This window comes from Ursus americanus, chromosome 4 (genome assembly GCF_024610735.1).
Source record: "Ursus americanus isolate L20-20 chromosome 4, mUrsAme1.1.p, whole genome shotgun sequence".
Lineage (NCBI taxonomy): Eukaryota > Metazoa > Chordata > Mammalia > Carnivora > Ursidae > Ursus > Ursus americanus.
In genome coordinates this window covers 56,094,196-56,117,696 of record NC_142130.1, presented here as the reverse complement: position 1 = coordinate 56,117,696, position 23,501 = coordinate 56,094,196, and the positions used below count along the sequence as shown (strand labels likewise).

At 36.8% G+C, this 23,501-nt stretch overlaps 1 protein-coding gene across 1 annotated transcript; it reads left to right on the top strand.

Annotated features, from left to right (window-relative positions):
• Window positions 1–9,891: 9,891 nt before the first annotated feature.
• On the top strand, window positions 9,892–10,830 carry LOC123784321 (olfactory receptor 5H2-like). Its single transcript, XM_045785651.2, has one exon. It carries the CDS (start codon window positions 9,901–9,903, stop codon window positions 10,828–10,830), a length of 930 nt encoding a protein of 309 aa, XP_045641607.1. The 5' UTR covers window positions 9,892–9,900.
• The last annotated feature ends 12,671 nt before the right edge of the window (window positions 10,831–23,501 follow it).

The following is a 23,501-nucleotide window of genomic DNA, read 5'->3' as shown; positions in this document are numbered from 1 at the left end:
AATGCTCTGGCTGACTGGCTATCTACAATAGCTAAGTAAGCATAAGTTCTGACAACGATGAGAGGTTTCTCAGAGACACCAAGACGTTTCTAGCTCAACTGATAGTTATTTACTGAAAAGTCTAACAGATATCAGTAGATGTGTTTGGGTCAATTTCTCACTATCAGTTTTCTTTCACAAATTTGTGCCAAGTGTCCACCCACTCCTTGCTGTCTGGACTCTGTACTTAGATTACTTGGTTTAAAAAATGGAATCATTCAGAGTAATCCATATAAATTTTAGTGGCATTAAGAAACAGACAGGGCAACAATGTGTGAATGTTTAAGAATTATGACTCTGTCTCTGTGGAAACCAGGAAGAAAACAAAAGGTAAGTGTGATGACAAGACTCACCTGCAAGGAGATGGAGAATGCCTGTGGCAATGGTGGGATACAGACTCCGGCAAATGCAAGCACAAAGTCCAATCACAGCCCCAAAGCACATCAAACCTAGACTAACAAAAGGTAAAAGGAACTGGCAACGCCAAAGATCTGATTTTGAAAAAGAGAAAAAAAGATATGTTACCATGATTTCAGACAGTTTTCTCACAATGGCAACTTCTTTCATGTACTAATTAGATCTTTTCTCAAAAAGTGAGAAAGGAGGGGCCCCTGGATGGTGCAGTCGGCCGAGCATCCCACTCGTGGTTTCTGCTCAGGTGGTGATCTCAAGGTCCTGAGACCAAGCCTGGTAACGGGCTCCATGCGTGGGAGTCTGCTTAACATTCTCTCTCTTTCCCCCACTACCCCTCCCCTGCTCATGCTCGCTCTCTCCCTTTCTCTCCCTAAAATACATTTTTAAATCCTTTTTTAAAAAGTGAGAAAGGAATACTTCAATATTGGAGTTTCTTTTCTAAAACACTTTGTTCTGGGGCGCCTGGGTGGCACAGCGGTTAAGCGTCTGCCTTCTGCTCAGGGCGTGATCCCGGCGATATGGAGTCAAGCCCCACATCAGGCTCCTCTGCTATGAGCCTCCTTCTTCCTCTCCCACTCCCCCTGCTTGTGTTCCCTCTCTCGCTGGCTGTCTCTATCTCTGTCAAATAAATAAATAAAATCTTAAAAAAAAAAAAAAGGCACTTTGTTCAAAAGGAGGCCACCTAATAAAAGTAAAAGGCACTAACAGTTAACCATTACTGAGGGCTCACCGTGTGTCAAGCACTTTCTACCCATGCTTTGGCTACCCAGAATCCCTATGAAGGATGTACTATTATCTCCATTTCATAAATGAGGGAACTGAGGCAAGAGGTATAAATAACTTGTACAAGGTAACACAGTAAGTGGCAGAGCCAGCATTTGAAGCAAAACCTTCTAGCTCCACATACAAATGAATCTACATCCTTATAGGATCTCAAGGCAGGCCTAAGAAGGAGATGAATGGTGATTGTAAAAGACCTGTTGAAAGAATATACATAAAGCACAAAGCAGAGGATCTCTGCACTCAATAAATGGCAGTTGTAATTATCATAAATTCCCTCAACAACATAGGAAGAAAGCTGATGACTTTACAAAGCATCCCCTTCCATTTTTACATTATCTTCACTATTAGTAATGTATTAATATCAACTCTAAATCAAATTCTACCCTCTAGTGCTAGTTTTACTTAACGACATAAAAGTCTTTTTTCCAACTTCCCTTCAAACTCTGTTAGTAATAAACTTCCTCCTATATATTTGCAATACAAAATTGAATACCTTGAATAACACGGGTTTAACTGGCAGGCTGACTTACATGCAGATTTTTAATAGAACAGTACTGTAAATGTATTTTCTCTTCCTTATGATTTTCTTAGTAAGATTCTCTTTTACTTTATGTAAGAATACAGCATATAATACATATAACATACAAAATATGTCTCCATTGACTGTTTTATGTTACTGGTAAGGCTTCTGATCAACTGTAGGCTGTTAGTAGTTATGCTCTGGGGGAGTCAAAAGTTACACATGGATTTTCGACTGCATGAACGGGCCAGTGCTCCTAACCCCTACATTATTCAAGGGTCAACTCTACTTGCCATTTATTCAATGCTTCCTCTCATGACATGGTCATTCTTATGGGCCAGCTCCAGTAAGTCTCTATGGCCTGAACATTAGGTCCAAATCTGAAGACAGTATTTCCTAGGTAGTCTGACCATCAAAGTACAGAATGCTCCTAATAAATACTTTCATTTGTTTTTGATATCCATACTTTTGTTACTACCTCATGAGAGTGGATTAACATTATTGGTAGCCCAGACCCTTGACTCATATAGAGCTTGAGTCATCTTTTTTCACATATCCCTATCTGAATTCAGGTAACTGAAATGCTTATCTCAAATATAGGAATTTATTATTTATTCTATTAAATTTACTCTTTACAAGAGTCCATTAATAACATCTTTTGGGGAGGTCTGGATTTTGTCATCCAGTGTATTCACTGCTTCTCTCAACTTCATATTTGCAATTTGGTAAGTACGTATCTAACTTTAAAACATGTTATCAACAGAACAGAGTTCACTGGGATACCATTAGAGATCTTATCTCAAGTTGATACATTGTACTGACTCATTGTTCCAGTTACAGAGATTAATGAATGGAAATTTATTTCCTTCCCCCTCCAACTGTAGTGCTGAGATCAATATACTAAGGTTTTAAGCAGATCAATCCCACTATTGTGGTTTTCAATCGACAAATTTCTCCATGAACTGCTGATTTAGCATGAAACTCATGCATTTTGTGACCACATCAAATGACTCTGGAACACGAATAACAATGACTGCTTATTGTTTTAATTATAAAGGTTTAACAAAAATGCTTTTCAATAATTATTCTCTGAAATAAAAAGTGATATAGAAAGATGTTCCCAGAGGACAGCAACCTCTTTAGCCTTGAGTAACACACAGGATTCTCCAATGCCCAATGGATGCCAATAGTTCTCAGCAGTAGGCTTTAGACATGGGCTCAAGGAAGGAAAAGAAAAAAAGTAGGAGCAGTAAATGAATGAAAATAGATATGCAAGAAGATTAGGAAGGAGGAGAAGACAAATAAATAGGAACTTTGGTTTTATCTGCCTAACTTACTCCCCCAGCCATCTTCCCCTTCTCAGGTAAAGACAATTCCATCCTTCTAGTTCTAGTTCCTTCTAGCTCCATCCTTCTGGTTTTCAAATGCAGAGTAATCTTCTGCAATGATAGCATGGCTTAACTCCAAACCTAAGAGCCTCTGCTGTGATTTATCTGCAGAGACCTGCCTAAGTCTCCAAAAAGCACCCTTATCTCTCACCATGACTTCAACTACCATTGGTTTTGGTAGATCATGTGACCCAAGTAGTAGAGCAGCTTGCACAGCTGCCTACACCTTTGTACATCCTTCTCCTGTTCAGAGTTACACTTAAAACTAACAGCTTTCCTGGACACTTGGTAAATGGGTTGGAGTAATACACCCAAATGAAGACGACATTGCCTCTAAAATCCACAGGGGCCCAATAGATGTTGTACCTCTCTTTTGGCTGTAGGAGGGCCAGATGCAACAACGTATCCTTTACCATTGAAGAGATGTCTCCACCTGACCCACCACTGGACGACTAGAAATTTCACCTAGATAAATGGGCCCTGAATTTTGTTGAATTTATTTCTCAACTTCTGGTACACAAATGTCTACCAATAGGTCTACAGTAGCTACTGCATAGAAATAAGTGTGATATCCTATAGCAGGAAAAGAAGATCAAGATCCTTGGGTAAATATTTGCAAATCATGTATCTGATAAGAGCTTCATATCCAGAATATAAGAAGAATCTCAAAGCTGAAAAATAAGAAATATATAACTCAATTTAAAAAAGAGAAAAATATTTGAATAGACACTTCATTAAACAAGATATACAAGTGTCAAATGGAGACACAAAATATGTTCAGTATAATTCATCATTAAGGAAATGCAAACGATGACCATAGTGAGATACATTGACCCACAACTTAAAATAACTAAAATTGAGGGGCACCTGGGTGGTTCAGTTGGTTAAGCATCTCCCTTCAGCTCAGGTCTTGATTGCACTTCTGGGATCAGGCCCCACACCCACCTTTCCACTCAGTTGGGAGTCTGCTTCTCCCTCTCACTCTTCCTCTGTGCTCTCTCTCAAATAAATAAATACATATCTTTAAAAGAATAACTAAAATTGAGAAGACTACTCATACTGGAAGCAGCAATGCAGACTTTTGTACCCATAGATGGACCACAAAATGAGGTAAGAGATAAGTACACAAAGTGGAAGAGAGAATTATATTTAACTCAAGTTTGGATTATGTTGAAATTACCAGGGCCCCTTACTGCTTACCCACCCTTCCGCTGAGTTTTCACAGGGTTTCCCTTTTATCTATGTAGTTTATTTCCCCCTCTTCTTTGGCTTTCACAAACAAATTCAAAGGACACAGGATAACTAATGACTCTACCAAAATATAGACCCTTTTCTTTCCCCTTAGCTCTCATCAAATCCCATGTGGAGGTTAAGCATTTTTCCTCCTCTTCAGATACCAAATCAAAATGTTACTATTTCTACCTTGTTCTATTTTGATATAAATAATGTCATTTATTTTCTGAATGAACATTCATGTCACTTCTCTCTTCATGCTGAAAGGTAAATATGAACACCTTACCACCATGTTCAAAATATCTCACTAGTTGTCCTTAAAAGTGGGGTAAAGAACAAAGTGCCTGACCTAGCCTCGATGACCCCATGTGAGCCCAAGCATGCTGGACTTTCTTGTCCCATCTGGCTCCATCTTGCTTCTCCTTGCATGCCAGCTACATTTACCATTTTCTTTGTTTATTTCTCTGATGATCTAGCTCTGAGATCACCAAACCCTCCAAGGATGGAAGACCCTGAAGGTGGCAAATATCCAGGGCATCACTTTGTTAGACACGAGGACTCTCAGACATCCTCCCTGACCTATCAAAGAAGAATGTGCATTTTAAGAAAATCACCAGGAGATTCACAAGCATCAATGTTTGAGAAGCACTGTTATATACCACCTCCCACTATGGTCCTTTGTTTTGTTTTCCCTTTCATCTTCCCTTGACCTCTGCCAAATAAGATTTCTCACCTGTTTACAAATTAAAGTGGGAAGTGCAGTGTAGGTCTGGAATGTGAGCTGCACTTTGCATCAGGAGGACACCTCTATTTGGAGTTGGCTCCTGAAGGGAATGCAGAACACTGGTCTCATTAAATTCATGTGTGATTAGCTCAGATAAGATCATACTAATCAGAGCACTCAGAACATCAAAATTTATACATTGAAATTTGCATAAATATGTCAGAGGTGCCATTAATAGTGGAAAATAGGGACATAAAATACAAGATCTATGATGACTTGAAGTTTATGATTTCAGAGTCTGTAATGCCCTATGAGATACCTGGGCTTCTCATACATGTTCAAGTTTACAATGCCCAGAAGAACAATTTAGTTTTGTCCTAAAGGAAAGCCTTGGGTGCTGCTGGGACAATTTTAGTCCTTCATTCCTTCCTCATCTGGCAAAGAGCCCACAGTTGTGCAACTGGTTGACTGTTGTGCTTGAATCAAATTGACATAAATAACACTTTCCTGAGCTTGTTAAATGAAGCCTCCAAAGTGAATCAGTGTGCAAGGAGTTTCTACCCATGTTATGGTCACTTCAGGACTACTGTATTTCTTAGCTACTTTAGAAAGCCTAACACTCAAATGAATTTCCTCAATTTCTTACAAGATATGGGTAAGAAAGAAATGATTACTCTTAAAGTCATTATTCTTTATATATAAAGTTGATATACTATTACATCTATAATAATTTTACATTGGGTTTACAAGGGCCAAAAAGCCAGGTGAGTAATAGAAGACAAAGTGAATAATTTACATATTAAATTTTAATGACTGTCTCTAGTAAAGCAAAATAGCTGTAAGACTGAATTACTCTTTTTAGCAATGTTTTACTATTTCTTAACATATCTATAATGACTATATAAGTATTCATGAACTAGAATGTTAAACAATTTAAACCACATTTAAAAATCATTTCATTCCTATGTAAGAAATCTCTCTGCTTCTTCTGATTAAAAGCTCCTTATGTTTAAGTGATCAAAGTTTCTGATTCAAACTTCCAAGGTACGTCCCTTGCCTATTAACTCTATCCTATCTCCCACTTCTGACACGTTTCATTGACTATTTCTTTTTTTTTCTTTTTTCTTAATGTTTTTTTATTATATTATGTTAGTCACCATACAGTACATCCCTGGTTTTTGATGAAAAGTTCGATGATTCATTAGTTGCGTATAACACCCAGTGCACCATGCAATAATGCATTGACTATTTCTATACACGTAGCAGGAAATAGGCAGGAAAAGCTCCGTCTCTGCTCTTTCCAGCATTTATAGCTCAATAAGTACCTGCATAAACTGAATTTGAGATTTTTAAATTATTTAGTGATTTGGAATTGCCTAGAAAGGAGACTTTTCCAAATAAAAATACAGTTACCAAGTGAAATTAGTGGCTTTGTTTTTTATATCATCTGTATGCCACTACATTATGGCTCAATTTTATTCTGTTATAACACTGGTAGAGGAAAGGTGTTTTCAAGTAAAACCATAAGGATTTCTAGAAAAAGTCAGATGTAATCACTGTAATAAACGTAAAGCAACTTTTAAACATGAAAACCTTTCAGGCAGTGCTAATGTATTTATGAACAGTTTTTGAAGAAAAATTTAACCTGAAAATCTTTTGCTTACACATATTCCATAGAAAAATAAATTTGGAAATTCTAATTAAAAAAAGAAAGAAATGTTGACAACTTTAAATGACAACCAGGGTTAAAATAGACATTTATCCCCAAACTTTGGGCCTTTCCTTTTTTGTTGTCCATACTCTTTCTCTTATACATTCTTTTCCTTTTAGCAATTTATTTATTTATTTTTGAGAGAGAGTGTACGTGCAATTGATGGGAGGGGCAAAGGTTAGAGAGAGAATCCTCAAGCAGACTCCCCACTGTGTGCAGACCCAATGCATAGCTCAATCCCAGGACTCTGAGATCATGACCTGAGCAGAAATCAAGAGTCAGCCTCTTAACCCACTGAGCCTCCCAGGCACCCCTGATATATTCTTAATCCTTCCTCTTTGCTTATCTTTCCCACACTTATCCATCCATGTGTCTATTATTCTCTGCCTATCTCTGTTCACGTATCTTGTGATCTTCACCACCCAAACTTCTCCTTCTGCTGTCTTCTTTCTCCTTTTCATGGGTTCCTCTCTGTTTGTCTGTTTTGAAAACTTTTATTAAAACAATATCAGGGAAAAATGCTCTATTTGTCCTGCAATAGACATATAACACCTGTCATCCATATTCTTGGAGTAGTTAATGTCACCTTGCTGCTCACTGTGGTCAACTTGGTACCCACTCACTGCTCATTATTCTCTGGCTGCCAGAAATTGTTCTCACTAAAGCCGTCTCTTAGTTTCCATGCTCAATCATACCTGTTCACCCCTTGTCCTACTGGAGCATTTACTTTAGTGACTGGCGCCATCATCTTCTTTGTCCTTCTTGGGTATATTTCTTTCTTTGTGTTCATGACACTCACCTGTCCTGTTGTCCTTCTCTTCTTGATCATTCTGCTCAGTATCCTTTCCTGGTCTCTTATTTGCTGCCAGTCAGAACTGTTACTTTCAAAAAGACATTATTTTTTGGAATGGAATCTAACATAGAAATGCTGGGAGATTAAAGGGATCAGTTGGGAAAAAATGGGCAGCAGCAGAAGCAAGCATGGCAGTCTGTGAACAGCAGAAATTATATTCCAACGTTGACTCCATGAGGGCTGCTATGACTGCCGCTGTGTGGGAATGCCACTGTTCACACTGACAGAGTCACTGGTGTGGGTGCAGGGTGCATTTGCTGGAACCTTCATATTGTGCTTTGGCTGCCTTAGCCACTCAAATTCTCTTTTGTCCTTGTCCCTTTTTCTCCGTCACTCCAAATTCCAAATCCAGTGTGGTTGGGTTTCAGTTGCCAAACTTACAAGTCCCCTCACTCTAGTTGTTAGGAGGATAGGAAAGTCAGTTGTAGCTCTTTTGGCTCCTGCAGTGGTTGGTAGACTTTGCCTAGTCCATGATTATGTGGTAGAAAGAGGAATGGCTATTTAAAAATGACATATATCCTTCATAACCACATTAATATATTGCCAGATTAGTTTCTCACCCTTCCCTTCACTTTGTGTATTCTCCACTAGATAGGTTCTATGTAAGTATGCCTTCAGTCTACCCCAATGACTTCCAAGTCATTATTTGTAGTAGCTCCAACTACAAAGTATATACCACCTGGATGTTCAAAGGACAATCTCTCTACTGCCTGGCACGGCATCCTTATTTCAATGAATCTTTAAAATATTTGAGTATAGTTGGCACTCAATGTTTCATTTGTTTCTGGTGTACAGCATACTGATCTGACAAGTTTATACCTTCTGCTATGTTCACCCCAAGTATAGCTACTATCTGTCACCATACATTTCTAGTATGATATTCTTGACATTATTCTTTTCTATGACTTTTATTCTTGTGACTTATTCCTTAACCGGAAGCCTATATCTCCCACTCTCCCTCACACATTTTGCCCATGCCTCCAGCTTTCACCCCTCTGGCAAAGAAGTTGTTCTCTGTATTTATAGGTCTGATTCTGGTCTTTGTTATTCATTTTTTTAGGTACCACATATGAGTGAAATTATATCATATTTTCTTTCTCATTCTGACTTATTTCATTTAGTGTAGTAGCCTTTAATAGCTTGTTGTGTCAAATGACATGATCATATCCTTTCCTATGGCTGAGTAATATTCCAGTGTGTGTGTGTGTGTGTGTGTGTGCATGTGTGTGTACACACACACAGACCACATTTTGCTTATTCATCTATCTATAGATGGACACCTAGGTTGCTTCCATATCTTGGCCATTCTAAATAAGGCTTCAGTAAACATAGGGGCGCATGTATCTTTTCAAATTAGTGTTTTTGTTCTCTTTGGGTAAATGAAAATCTACCCAGTGTCCAAGTGTCTCCTCTATTCTTCACTGACCTCCCCTTCACCTCCAATGTGTCACAGAAGTGGTGTCTCTACATTCTGAACTCTTTTCTATCTCTCTCTTCATCTTCCCCATCAATCCAAATGTCATTTCACCCATGGACTAGCCACGTCACATGTATTTGAATCATGTGGGCAGCAAGTTTAAAATGCAGATTATGAGATTTCATTGTTGACCCACTAAAGCTAATTCTAAAGTAAAACAATTTATATTTTGCACAAAAAGTTCCTCAGAGAATTCCAGGGTATAATCTGGTTTGAGAACCAGTGGAACAGTAGTCACATCTTCCTGACTAGCATTCATGACCCCATCTTCACCTCCCTGCAGCCTATTTTCTACAATACCACATATTCATTTAAAAAAATCTTATAGTGCAACTCCTTTTTCAGCGCATGCTTTTTCCCTGATGAGCAATGTCCAAGATCCTTCACATGCTATTCAATTCTTTCTATTACCCAGCCTCTTCAAGTTTCTTTCCCCTTCACCCTACATCCATGTTCTAGACACAGAATTTTCCTTTCATATTCAATTCTACCCCATAAATGCAGCACTTTTGTGTACAATGTCTTTCATTTTCTCAATTCTGTTCATTGCGGCACCTTTTACAAATTTATATAATTGCATTTTTTCTAATCCCCCCCAAAAGATTCCATCTATTACAGAAGTAAGACAGAAAATTGAGAGGGTATTTCTGAGGTGCATAATGTTATCTCAACTCTCTTCCCTATGCTTCATGTTATAAATTGAACAACTTTTTGTTTTCATTTGTTTATTTTCATTTCAGGCAATACCCAGTGAGGACATGGAAAAAGAAAATGCTACATTGTTGACAGAATTGATTCTCACAGGACTCACATATGAGCCACAGTGGCAAATCCCCCTGTTCCTGGTGTTCTTGGTTATCTATCTTCTCACTGTTGTGGGGAACCTTGGTCTGATTGCTCTCATATGGAATGACCCTCAGCTTCACATTCCTATGTACTTATTCCTTGGGAGTTTGGCATTTGTGGATGCTTGGTTATCGTCCACGGTATCCCCCAAGATGTTGGTCAACTTCTTTGCCAAGAGCAAGATGATCTCTCTCTCTGAGTGCATGATACAGTTTTTTTCCCTTGCACTTAGTGTAACCACGGAATGCTTTTTGCTGGCAACAATGGCATATGATCGTTATGTGGCCATATGCAAACCATTACTTTATCCAGTCATTATGTCCAATACCCTGTGCATCCGGCTGATACATTTGTCATTTTTAGGTGGCTTTCTTCATGCCACAATCCATAATGCTTTTTTATTCAGATTAACCTTCTGCAATTCCATCATAGTTCATCACTTTTACTGTGATATTATACCATTATTTAAGATTTCTTGTACTGACCCTTCTATTAATTTTCTGATGGTATTTATTTTCGCTGGGTCAATACAAGTATTTACCATTTTGACTGTTCTTGTCTCTTACACACTGGTTCTCTTTACAATTTTAAAGAAGAAGTCTCTACAAGGCATAAGGAAAGCCTTCTCCACCTGTGGAGCCCATCTCTTATCTGTGTCATTATACTATGGCCCACTTCTCTTCATGTATGTGCGCCCTGGATCTGCACAGGCAGTTGGTCAGGATATGATAGACTCTCTATTTTACACTGTTATAATTCCTGTGTTAAACCCAATGATCTATAGCCTGAGAAATAAGAAAGTCATAGATGCACTGAGAAAAATATTAAAGAGAAATGCTTAGTACTCGTAGTAACATCGGTTCTTCTTCCACTAGAAAAACACAAAATTGTGTAGATTTGATGTCTCTATGTGTTGATTAGTGTTCAAAGGTTTTGGCAGTTATAACTGCCTTAGTGTTCAAATGACTAAAGGGGGGAATACAAATAACCATCTTAAATATGTATTATTCAAAAACATAGAATTTTATTCAAGTTTTTATGTCATACTGAAATATTTAAGAAAAAATTTTACGTATTTTAATGTTTTCAATGTGGCTTCCTAAATGCATTAAGCATTGTAATAGTGTAAATCCTCTGAAAAGAATTGGTGAATGAGTCTTTTACAACCATTTGGTTGTGTAGCCTGAAGGCTCACATCACATTTCACTCCACAGTAGGGTCAAGTTTGTGTCTGAGTGAACAGAGGGAAAAAATATAATGAGTCATCCAATTTCAGTCTACCCCTGCCCTTCCTCTCTCACTACTGGTTCCATATACAGCCCTACTGATACTGTTAAGGGTCACACACTAAAACTACTCACACCTGTCATTTTTTATAGTCTTGTTACTTCTACATCCTGTTGATATTCTTTTATTTCCCAAACATTGCTGTCAGACTATTCATAAACAGAAGCCTAAGTAATATCCCTCTTGAATAACTTTTTGAGGATTGTCATCTCTACCAGATTATGTGTATATATAGCACACACATCTAGAATTGTATAGATACATATGTATATATTTAATGTTCATGTATATGAATGGATTACATAAATACATCTCTCTATCTGTCTATCATCTATCTATATTACCCAGCATTTGTGACCCTGGCAGTATTTGAGGTACTTCCCAATAAACTCTTGATTTGACTCTGAAGTCTCTTTCCTCACAATTCTTCTGTGGGACCCTGTGTTTTATCCCAAATAACTCACTGAAAGCTTTCTGGACAACTTCTTTTGATATATGTTGTTGTTCATATGGTTTCTCCACACAGAATGCTTCCTCAGGTGTACCTATCTTCGTGTACAATTGAAATGGGGTCCTATCTCCAAGGTCATTTTTAAATGTTCCAGCTTCTTTGATGCATTTCCAGATGACATTGAAGAAGATAAAAATGCTCACTCATTGGAAACATTGCATATTTTGTTTATTCTTTTAGGCCACTAATGGCCATGTATCATACTGAGTTTTCATTTATAAGCTTTTTTATTTTTTATTTTTATTTATTTTTACTCTTTTAATATTTTTATTTTAATCACCCAATGCTCATCTTAAGTACATTCCTTAATCCCCATCACTTATACTACCCCCCACCCAACCATCTTCCTCTGGTAACTATGAGTTTGTTCTCAGTAGTTAACAGTCTATTTCTTGGTCTGTCTCTCTCACTCTTTTCCCCCTCTTTGCTTATTTGGTTTGTTTCTTAAATGTCACATATGAGTGAAATCATATGGTATTTGTCTTTCTCTGACGTATTCCACTTAGCATTATACACTCTAGCTCCATCCATGTTCTTGAAACGGCAAGATTTCATTTTTTGATGTTTGAATAATATTCAATTGTATAAATATGCCACAACTTCTTTATCCATTCATGGATTGGTGGACACTTGGGCTGCTTCCATATCTTGGCTATTGTAAATAATGCCCCTATGAACATAGGTGTGCCTGTATCCCTTTGAATTAGTGTTTTGTATTCTTTGGGTAAATACCCAGTAGTGCACTTGCTGGATCATATGGTAGTTATATTTTTAACTTTTTGGGATCCGTCCATACTCTTTTCCACAGTACTGCACCAGTTTGCACCCCCCTCCAACAGTGTAAGAGGGTTCCTTTTTCTCCACGTATTCACCAACACCTGTTGTTTGTGTTTTTTATTTTAGCCATTCTAATAGGTGTGAGGTCATATCTCATTGTGGTTTTGATTTGCATTTTGCTGATCATTGGTGATAAGAGCATTTTCATGTATCTGTTGGCTATCTGTATGTCTTTTTTTGAAAAATGGCTGTTCACGTCTTCTGCCCATTTTTCAATGGGATTATTTCTTTTTTGGGTGTTGAGCTATAAAAGTTCTTTATATATTTTGGAGACTAACTCTATAATGGATGTGTCACTCGCAAATATCTTCTCCCATTCTGTAGGCTCCTTTTAGTTATATGATTGTTTCCTTCGCTGTGTAGAAACTTTCTATTTTGATAGAGGCTCTGTAGTTTAATCTTGTTTTTGTTTCCCTTGCCTCAGGGGACCTATCTAGAAGAAAGTTGCTACAGTTAATGTAAAAAAAAAAATCTGCTTGTGTTCTCTTCTAGGATTTTTATGGTTTCAGGTCTCATATTTAAATCTTTAATCCATTTTGAATTTGTTTTTGTGTATGGTATAAGAAAAAGATCCAATTTCATTCTTTTGCATGTTGCCATCCAGTTTCCCAACACTATTTATTGAAAAGACTTTTTTCCCTTTGCACATTCTTGACTCCTTTGTTGAAGAATGATTGATCATATAATTCTAGTTTTATTTCTGGATTTTTCTATTCTGGTTTTTATTTCTGGACTTCCTATGTGTCTATTTTTATTCCAGTACCATGCTGTTTTGATCACTACAGCTTTGTAACATAACTTGAAGTCTGGAATTGCGATGTTTCTAGCTTTGCTTTTCTTTTTCAAGATTGCTTTTTCTATCTTGGGTCTTTTGTGCTTCCATACAAATTTTAGAGTTGTTTGTTCTAGTTTTGTGAATGATGCTGTTGGTATTTTGACAGGTATTGCATGAAAAGTGTAGAGTGCTTTGGGTAGTACAGGGTTTTTGTTTTTTTTTTAAGATTTTTTATTTTTGCAAGAGAGGGAGAGAGAGAGAGCTAGAGAGAACAAGCAAGCACGAGTTGGGGGAGCGGCAAGGGGAGAAGCAGGCTCCCCTCCGAGAAAGGATCCCAATTCAGGGCTTTTTCCTGGGACTCCAGGATCATGACCTGAGCTGAAGGCCAGTGCCCAACTGACTGAGCCACCCAGGTGCCCTGGTAGTATAGACATTTTAACATTTGTCCTTCCATGAGCATCGAACATCTTTCCCTGAATTTGTGTCTTCAAGTTCCTTCATTAGTATTTTTTTTAATTTAAATTTTAGTTAGTTAACATACAGTACAATATTGATTTCTGGAGTAGAATTCAGTGATTCAACACTTACATACAACATCCAGTGCTCATCAGAGAGCCTTCTTTAATACCCATCACCCATCTAGTCCATTTGAGAAGAATAGGTATAAACTCTTCTTTAAATGTCTTGTAAAATTCCCCTGGGAATCACCTGGCCCAGATCTTTTGTTTGATTTTGGTTTTTGACTACTGGTTCAATTTCTTTGCTGGTTAAGGAGCTGTTCAAATTTTCTATTTCTTCCCTTTTCAGTTTTGATAGTTTGTAGATTTCTAGGAACTTGTCCATTTCTTCCAGGTTGCCCCATTGTTTTTGTTTTTTTTTAAGATTTTATTTATTTGAGAGAGAGAGAGAGGGAGAATGAGTAGGGAGAGGGGCAGAAGGAGAAGGAGAACCAGACTTTCCGCTGAGCATAGAGCCTGACATGGAACTCAATCTCAGGACCCTAAGACCATGACCTGAGCCAAAGTCTGATTTTTAACTGACTCAGCCACCCAGGTGCCACCCAGGTTGTCCATTCTGTGACATATAATTTTTCATAGTATTCTATTATAATTATTTGTATTTCTGTTGTGTTGGTTCTCATCTCTCCTCTTTCATTTATGATTTTATCTATCCTTTCTCTTTTCTTTTTGATGTCTAGGGATTTATCAATTTTATTAATTCTTTTGAAGAACCAGCTCTTCATTTGGTTAATGTGTTCATTTTTTTGTTGGTTTCTGTATTTGTTGGTTTCTGTATCATTTATTCTGCTCTAAGCTTTATAATTTCCCTTCTTCTGCTGGCTATAGGTTTTATTGTCTTCTCCGTTTCTAGCTCCTTTAGGTGTAAGGTTAGGTTTTGTATTTGAGACTTTTCTAAGCAGAAAGCCAACAAGGAAACAATGTCTTTGATTGATATATTGAACCAGATAGACTTAGCAGATATATTCAGAACCTTTCATCCTAAAGCAGCAGAATACACATCTTTCTGAGTTCACATGGAACATTCCACAGAATAGATCATACATCAGGTCACAAATCAGCCCTCAACAAGTACAAAAAGATCGAGAGCATACTATGCATATTTTTAGACTCTAATTCTATGAAACTTGAATTCAAACACAAGAAAAAAAATTGGAAAGACCACAAGTATATGGAGGTTAAAAGACTCCTACTAAAGAATGAGTAGGGTAACCAGGAAATTAAAGAAGAAATAAAAAAATACATATGGAAGCAAACAAAAAGACAACACGACAGTTCAAAACCTTTGGGATGCAGCAAAGTAGTTCTAAGAGGGAAGTACATTGCAATACTTGATTTTGTATCCTGCAACTTTACTGAACCAATTTATCAGTTGGTTCAAGAAGCAAGAAAAGTCTTGATTTTGTATCCTGCAACTTTACTGAACCAATTTATCAGTTCTAGCAGTTTTTTGGTGGGGTCTCTTCTGGGTTTTCTATATAGAGTATCATGTCATCTGAAAATAGTGAAAGTTTTACTTTCTCGTCACTGATTTAGATACTTTTTATTTCTTTTTGTTGTTTGATTGCTGTGGATAGGACTTCCAGCACTATATTGAATAAAAGTGGTGAAAGTGGACATTCTTGTCTTGTTCCTGACCATGGAGGAAAAGCTTCAGTTTTTCCTCATTGAGGATGATGTTAGTTGTGGGCTTTTCATAGATGGTGTTTACTTTGTAGTGGCATGTTCCCTCTAAACTTACTTTGTTCAGTATTTTTCATCATGAATGGATGTTGTATTCTGTCAAATTCTTTTTCTGTGTCTATTGAAATAATCATATGATTCTTATCCTTTCTCTTACAGATGTGATGTATCACATTGATTGATTTGCAAAAATTGAACCATTCTCCCAAACCAGGAATAAATCCCACTTGATCATGATGAATGTCTTTGTTAATGTAGTGTTGGGTTCGGTTTGCTAGTATTTTTCTGAGAATTTTTTTTAAATAATGTTTTATTATGTTATGTTAGTCACCATACAGTATATCCTTAGTTTTTGTTGTAGTGTTCCATGATTTATTATTTCGGTATAACACCCAGTTCAGCATGCAATATGTGCCCTCCTTAATACCCATCACCAGCCTATCCCAATCCCCTACCTCCCTTCCCTCTGAAGCCCTCAGTTTGTTTCCCAGAGTCCATATTCTCTCATGGTTCATTCCCCCTTCTGTTTACCCCCTCTTCATTCTTTCCTTCCTTCTCCTACTGATCTTCCTGCAATTTCTTATGTTCCATAAATGAGTGAAACCATATGATAATTGTCTTTCTCTGCTTGGCTTATTTCACTTAGCACAATCTCCTCCAGTCCTGTCCGAGTTGCTGCAAATGTTGTGTAATTGTTCTTTCTGATGGCTGAGTAGTATTCCATTGTATATATGGACCATATCTTTATCCATTCGTCTTGAGCATCTTGGCTCCTTTTACAATTTAGCTATTGTGAGCATCTTGGCTCCTTTTACAATTTAGCTATTGTGGAAAATGCTGCTATGAACATTGGGGTGCATATGGCCCTTCTCTTCACTACGCCTGTATCTTTGGGGTAAATACCCACAAGTGCAATTGTTGGATCATAGGGTAGCTCAATTTTTAACTTTTTAAGGGACATCCACACTGTCCAAAGTGGCTGTACCAACTTGCATTCCCACCAATGGTGTAAGAGGGATCCCCTTTCTCCACATCCTCTCCAACATTTGTTGTTTTCTGCCTTGTCAATTTTTGCCATTCTAGTTGGCATAAGGTGGTATTTTTACATCTATGTTCATCAGAGATACTGGCCTGTAATTGGCTTTTTGTTGCTGTTGTTGTTGTTGTTGTGTCTTTATCTAGTTTTGGTATCAAGGTAATGCTGGTCTCATAGAATGACATTGGAAAATTTTTCTTCCTTTTCTATTTTTTGGAATAGTTTGAGAAGAATAGGTATTAACTCTTCTTTAAATGTCTGGTGAAGCCCTGTAGTTCTCGACTTTTGTTTGTTGGGAGTTTTTTTTATAATAATTTTTTATTATGTTATGTTAGTCACCATACAGTGCATCCTTAGTTTTTGATGTAGTGTTCCATGATTCATTATTTGCGTATAACACCCAGTGCTCCATGGAATATGTGCCCTCCTTAATACCCATCACCGGCCTATCCCAATCCTCCACCCCCCTCCCCTCTGAAGCTCTCAGTTTGTTTCCCAGAGTCCATAGTCTCTCATGGTTCATTCCCCCTTCTGTTTATCCCCCCTTCATTCTTCCCTTCCTTCTCCTACCGACCTTCCTATTTCTTATGTTCCATAAATGAGTGAAACCATATGATAATTGTCTGTCTCTGCTTGGCTTATTTCACTTAGCATAATCTCTTACAGTCCCGTCCATGTTGCTGCAAATGTTGGGTAATCGTTCTCTCTGATGGCTGAGTGATATTCCATTGTATATATGGACCACATCTTCTTAATCCAGTCATCTGTTGAAGGGCATCTTGGCTCCTTCCACAATTTAGCTATCGCGGACAATGCTGCTATGAACATTGGGCTGCATATGGCCCTTTTCTTCACTACGTCTGTATCTTTGGGGTAAATACCCAGTAGTGCAATTGCTGGATCATGGAGGAGCTCTATTTTTAACTTTTTAAGGGACCTCCACACTTATTGGGAGTTTTTTGACTACTGATTCAATTTCGTAGCTGGTATATGGCTTGTTTAACTTTCCTATTTCTTCCTATTTCAGTTTTTGTAGGTTATGTTTCTAAGAACTTATCCATTTCTTCTAGGCTGTCCAATGTGTTGGCATATAATTTTTCACAATATTCTCTTATAATCCTTTGTATTTCTGTGATGTTGTTTGTTATTTCTCCTCTCTTTGTGATTTTATTTATTTGGGTCCTTTGTTGTTGTTGTTTTTTGTTTTGTTTTGTTTTTTTTCCTTGGTAAGTCTGGCTAGAGACATCAGTTTTATTGCTTTTTCAAAGAAACAACATCTGGTTTCATTCCTGTGTTCTAGTGTTTTTTTAGTTTCGATATCATTTATTTCCACTCTGATCTTTTATTATTTCCTTCCTTTTGCTGGTTTTGGGTTTGTGTTGTTCTTTTTCTAACTCCTTTAGGTGTAAGGTTAGGTTATTTTAGGTTTTTCTTGAGGTAGGCTGAATTGCTATAAACTTCCTTCTTAAAATGTTTTTTGCTTTGTCCCAAAGGTTTTTTTTTTTTTTTTTTTCTCAGACATTAACACCGTATATATTTCCTCTTTCGGAAAAAAAAGTAAAAGTTAAAAAATACAAATTTATATCCAAATTCCTTGAAAATTTAGGAAAAAAAATACACAATACAATACATATAATTCTGTTTAAATATAATGCCTTGGTACAAAATATTATTTTTAATAAAAAACAAAATAAAGCACAAATTATTAAGTTAAAACCTCTGATTTGAAAAATTTATTAATTTTTTTTTTTGAAAGACAGCCCATGAGCAGGGTGGAGGACAGGCAGGGAAGGGCAGAGGGTGAGAGAGAGAATCTTAAACAGACTCCACACCCAGTATGGAACCCAAAAGGGCTCAATCCCCTGACCCTAAAATCATGACCTGAGCTGAATCAAGAGTTGGATGTTTAATCCACTAAGCCATCTAGGTGCCCTTAGTAATTTAATTCTTAAGCATCACTTATAATTAAAATGAATAATTATTTTCAACTTGTGTAAAACTAATTTGAATTCTTGGGCATAGAATCCATAGCTTTAGGTTTATTAACCTTTATAAAAACAAAAAGAAAGCCAAATCTGTTGACCATATCCAAGTTTAATTCCTCTTGTTTCTACTTTCAGTTTAAATTCAGGAACTATTTTGAACCGCCATGTTTTTATTTTCATTTGTTTCTATGTACTTTTTAATTTCTTCTTTTATTTCCTGGTTGACCCAATCATCTCACTAGCATGTTATTTAACTTCTTTGTTATTGTGGTCTTCCTATAATTTTTCTTTTGGTTGACTTCCAGTTTCATAGTTGTGGTCAGAAAAGATGCATGGTATGATTTCAAGTTTTTGAGTTTGTAGAAGCTAATTTTGTGGCCTAATATGTTATTATGGAGACTGTTCTAAGTGCACTTGAAAAAAAATGTGTATTCTGCTGTTTTAGGATGAAATGTTCTGAATATATCTATTAAATTCATCTGTTCCAGTGTGTTATTCAAAGTCATTGTTTCCTTGTTGATTTTCTGCTTAGATGATCTGTCTGTTGCTGTATGTGGGGTGTTAAAGTCCCCTAGTATTATTGTATTTTTATCAATGAGTTCCTTTTTGTTCCTTATTAATCGTTTTATGTTTAGTTGCTTTCAAGTTGGGGGCATAAATATTTATAATTGTTAGACCTTCTTGTTGGATAGATCCCTTTATTATGATGTAGTGCCGTTCCTCATCTCTTGTTACAGTCTTTGTTTTAAAATCTAGTTTTTCTGAGGGGCACCTGGGTGGCTCAGTCAGCTACATATCTGCCTTTGGCTCTGGTCATGATCATGGGGTCCTGGGATCAAACCCCATGTTGGGCTCTCTGCTCATATGGGAGTCTCACTCTCCCTCTTTCCCTCTCTCTCCCTCTTTCTCTTTCAAATAAATATATAAATCTTTTTAAAAAATCTAGTTAGTCTGATATAGGTATGGCTATTTCAGCTTTCTTTTGTCATTCATTTGAATGATGAATGTTTCTCCATCTCCTCACTTTCAAGTACAGCAGCCTTTAGGTCTCTTGTAGGCAGCATATAGATGAGTCATTTTTTTTTTAATCCATTCTGTCAAACTATATTTCAGTTGGAACATTTAGTCCATTTACATTCAAAGTACTTATTGATACTTATGTATTTATTGCTATTTTATTAATTGTTTTTGATTGTGTTGGAAGATATTTTTCTGATCCTTTCTTGTCTTTATCTCACAGTTTGCTGGTTTTCTTTAGTGATAACTTTTGATTTCTTTCTCTTTCTTCTTTGTATATTTATTAGTGGTTTTTGATTTCTGGTTGCTGTTAGGTTTGTATATTACATCTTCTGCATATAGGAATCTGTATTAAGTTGATAGCCATTTAAGTTTGAACCCAGTCTTTACCTCTCCCCATGTTTTAGGCGTATGGTGTCATATTTTCCATCCTTATATTGCATGTTCCCTGATTCTTTAATAGAAGTATTCATTTTTATTGCTTTTTGGTTTCCTACCTTCATACTGTCATTTTTGGTCTTTCCCTCTCACTCAAAGAGTCCCCTTTAATATTTCTTATAAGGCTGGTTTATAACTCCTTTAGTTTGTATTTGTCTCCTTCTATTCTGAGTGATAGCTTTGCTGAATAGAGTATTTTTGGCTACAGATTTTTCCCACTCAGTATTTTTAATATATCATGCCACTTCTTTTTGGTTGAAAGTTTCTGCTGAAAATTTCACTGATAGCCTTATGGTATTTCTTTGTAGGTAACTGTCTTCTTTTGTTTTGCTGCTTTTAACAGTTCTCCTTTATCACTATATTTTGCCATTTTTATTACAATATGTTTTAGTGTGAATCTGTATTGGCTTTTTGGGGGGGTTCTTTGTGCCCCCTGATTTGGATATCTTTTCCCTCCTAGATTTGGGAAATTTACTATTATTTCTTCAAATAAATTATATGCCTCCTTTTCTCTCTTATTCTTCTCCTGGGATTCCTATAATAAAAATGTTACTACATTTGAAGGAGTCACTGAGTTCCCTAAGTTTATTCTCATTTTTCGTAATTTTTTTCTCTTTATTCAGCCTATTACTTTCCTTTACTCTGTCTTCTAGGTCATTAATTTGTTCCCCTGCTTCTTCTAAGCTCCTGTTCATTCGTTTTTCTTTTTGCTTATCCACTGCAATTTCCACTTCTATAAATTTTTTAATTTAAATTCAATTAGCCAACATATAGTACATCTTTAGTTTTTGATATAATGTTCAATGATTCATTAGTTGCGGATAATACCCAGTGCCCATCTCATCAGGCGCCCTCCTTATTTCCCATTACCGAGTTACCCCATCCCCCACCCACCTCACTTTCCGCAACCCTCAGTTTGTTTCTTGGAGTCAGGAGTCTCATATGGTTTGTCTCCCTCTCTCATTTCTTTCCCTTCAGTTTTCCTTCCCTTCCCCTATTGTCTTCTGCACTATTCCTTATATTCCACGTACTGAGTGAAACCATATGATAATTGTCTTTCTCTGATTGACTTATTCACTTAACATAATCCCCTCCAGTTCCATCCATGTTGATGTAAATTGTAGATATTCATCTTTTCTGATGGCTGAGTAATATTTCATTGTACATATGAACCACAACTTCCTTATTGATTCACCTGTTGAAGGACATCATGGCTCCTTCCGCAGATTGGCTATTGTGGACATTGATGCTATGAACATTGCAGTTCATATGCTCCTTCTTTTCATTGTGATGCCCCCAGCTTTGTTTTTGTTTTTTGTTTTTGTTTTTTGTTTTTCAACATTCCCTTGGTGATTCGGGGTCTTTTCTGACTCTATACAAATTTTAGGATGGTTTGTTCCAGCTCTGTGAAAAATGTCAATGGTATTTTGATAGGGCATGCATTGAATATGTAAATTGCTCTGTGCAGCATCAATTTAAAAGATAAATTTAGGGACACCTGGGTGGCTCACTTGGTTAAGCTCCTGCCTTAAGCTCGGGTCATGATCCCAGAGTCCTGGGATCAAGCCCCACATTGGACTCCCTGCTGGGTGGGGAGCCTGCTTCTTCCTCTCCCTCTGGTGCTCCCCTGCTTTGCTTGCTCTCTCTCTCTATCAAGTAAATAAATCAAATTAAAAGAAATTAAACAAAATAGAAATAAATTTAAGTATTTTTTTTTATAAATAAAGAATCCTTGCTCTTACAGTCTGCAACCTTTAAAATGAGTGCATTGCTCTTAGGATTGATCAAAAGAAACACTCCAAAAATTGAGATGAAACCTTGTTATGTAGCAAGATTGAAGTAATGCAGTTAACTAAAAAACAAAAACCAAAAAAAAAAAAAAAGTGTTACAGCCTATTTATGATAGTTCTTTAAATGGAGAAATATTTGGCTGCATTTATATAGACATTTATATTTTGTTTCCAAAAGAAAGCTTGCTTCTTTAAGAGTATTCATAAATAAAGCCGAAAAATTTTTAATTTGAATATGGTAGTTTCATTCCTTTAAAATATATCACAGATATTGGTCTTGTGTAACAAACAACTCTAACTAGCATGTGGTTCAGAACACACAATGTAGGGTTTAAAAATATCTAAAGGGTCCTTTTCTATTTATAATTTCATTCTTTCACAAAGTGTACAAAGAATTTCATTAATTAGTTTTCAGTGAACTGCTCTTTTGCTATGGTAGGTCATTAAACACACCATTTAGGCATTTTTTTTTTCATGTGCAGTATCTCATTCAATTTCACTCATTTTTGACATGTCCATGAACATATCTAAGCAATTACAATGTTTCAGGATTAAAGATGAAGAGTTCAATCGCCCCAAGTTTTACTGACTAGGTGACGAATATATGGCGGCTAGGACTAACCTTGGAAAAATTAGAAAGTGGACACAGCTTGTCTTGTACATTCTCCCACCTTGTTTGTTGTTTCTTTTCATGACACAGCCAAATCTTCCTTCTGGCATACTAATGCAACGAGCTTTCACTTGGCCTCTGATGAACCAAGATTCTCTCTGTGAAGAGCCTCTGCAAGGCAGCCTGCTTCCCATTTAGTTTCTTTCCCTCCCAGTCATTGAAGTGTACACACCTTCCATTTTTCTCTTGTTAATCTCTTCTTGGCTTATGGCTTATTGCAGTGAACTCTCTGAAGGGTATTTGCATCTTGGATGAGAAATTCCAGAGATAATATCTTAACCCAAAGAAAAAAACAGGAATAGTAGAGTTTCATATATAATGACAGATATAATTTAGAAATAGAGTCTTCAATTCACAGGAGGCAGGTGACTATCAATGCCACACAGTACAAGGCATGTCCATTCTGGAAGGCACAGTATTGCTAAAATAGTCCATTGACTCTTTGCTTTTCACATACAGCTTTCAGTATAATATAGATTGATATTAAATACCTGTTATTTATCATTTTCACCTTTAAGAAAAACTCCCAAGATACACTCTGACCACTGGATAGATCATCACCACTGGCAAACAAGAGTTTAAAAAGTTCTTAGGAAGATGATAATGTTACATATGGAATATTAAATCCTTTCCACTTCAGAAGGTTGAGTTGTTAATCAAAGAAGTACAGTGTGTTTACATTTATAAATTCTCCTCAGAATAAAATAGAAAAGAAAGTGTCATGTTGTTTAAGTTAATTGGAGAGAACATACAGATCACCTAGCGCAAACTCTCTTACATGGCAGATGAGGAGACTGAGACACAAGGAGCTTGGCCTCTTGCATGTTAGCACAGGCCCTGTGATTAGAACCTAGGTCTCTTTACTCCACATGCAAACCTCTTCTGCAATACAGTCTTGCTGCCCATCCTCAACCTTAATAGTAACTTGAGATGAAGAGTGGACAGTTTCCCACGGGCCTGCTCACC

Bases quoted from the DNA above. Each gene is read 5' to 3' on its own strand.
- LOC123784321 (XM_045785651.2), top strand. From the start codon at position 9,901: ATGGAAAAAGAAAATGCTACATTGTTGACAGAATTGATTCTCACAGGA.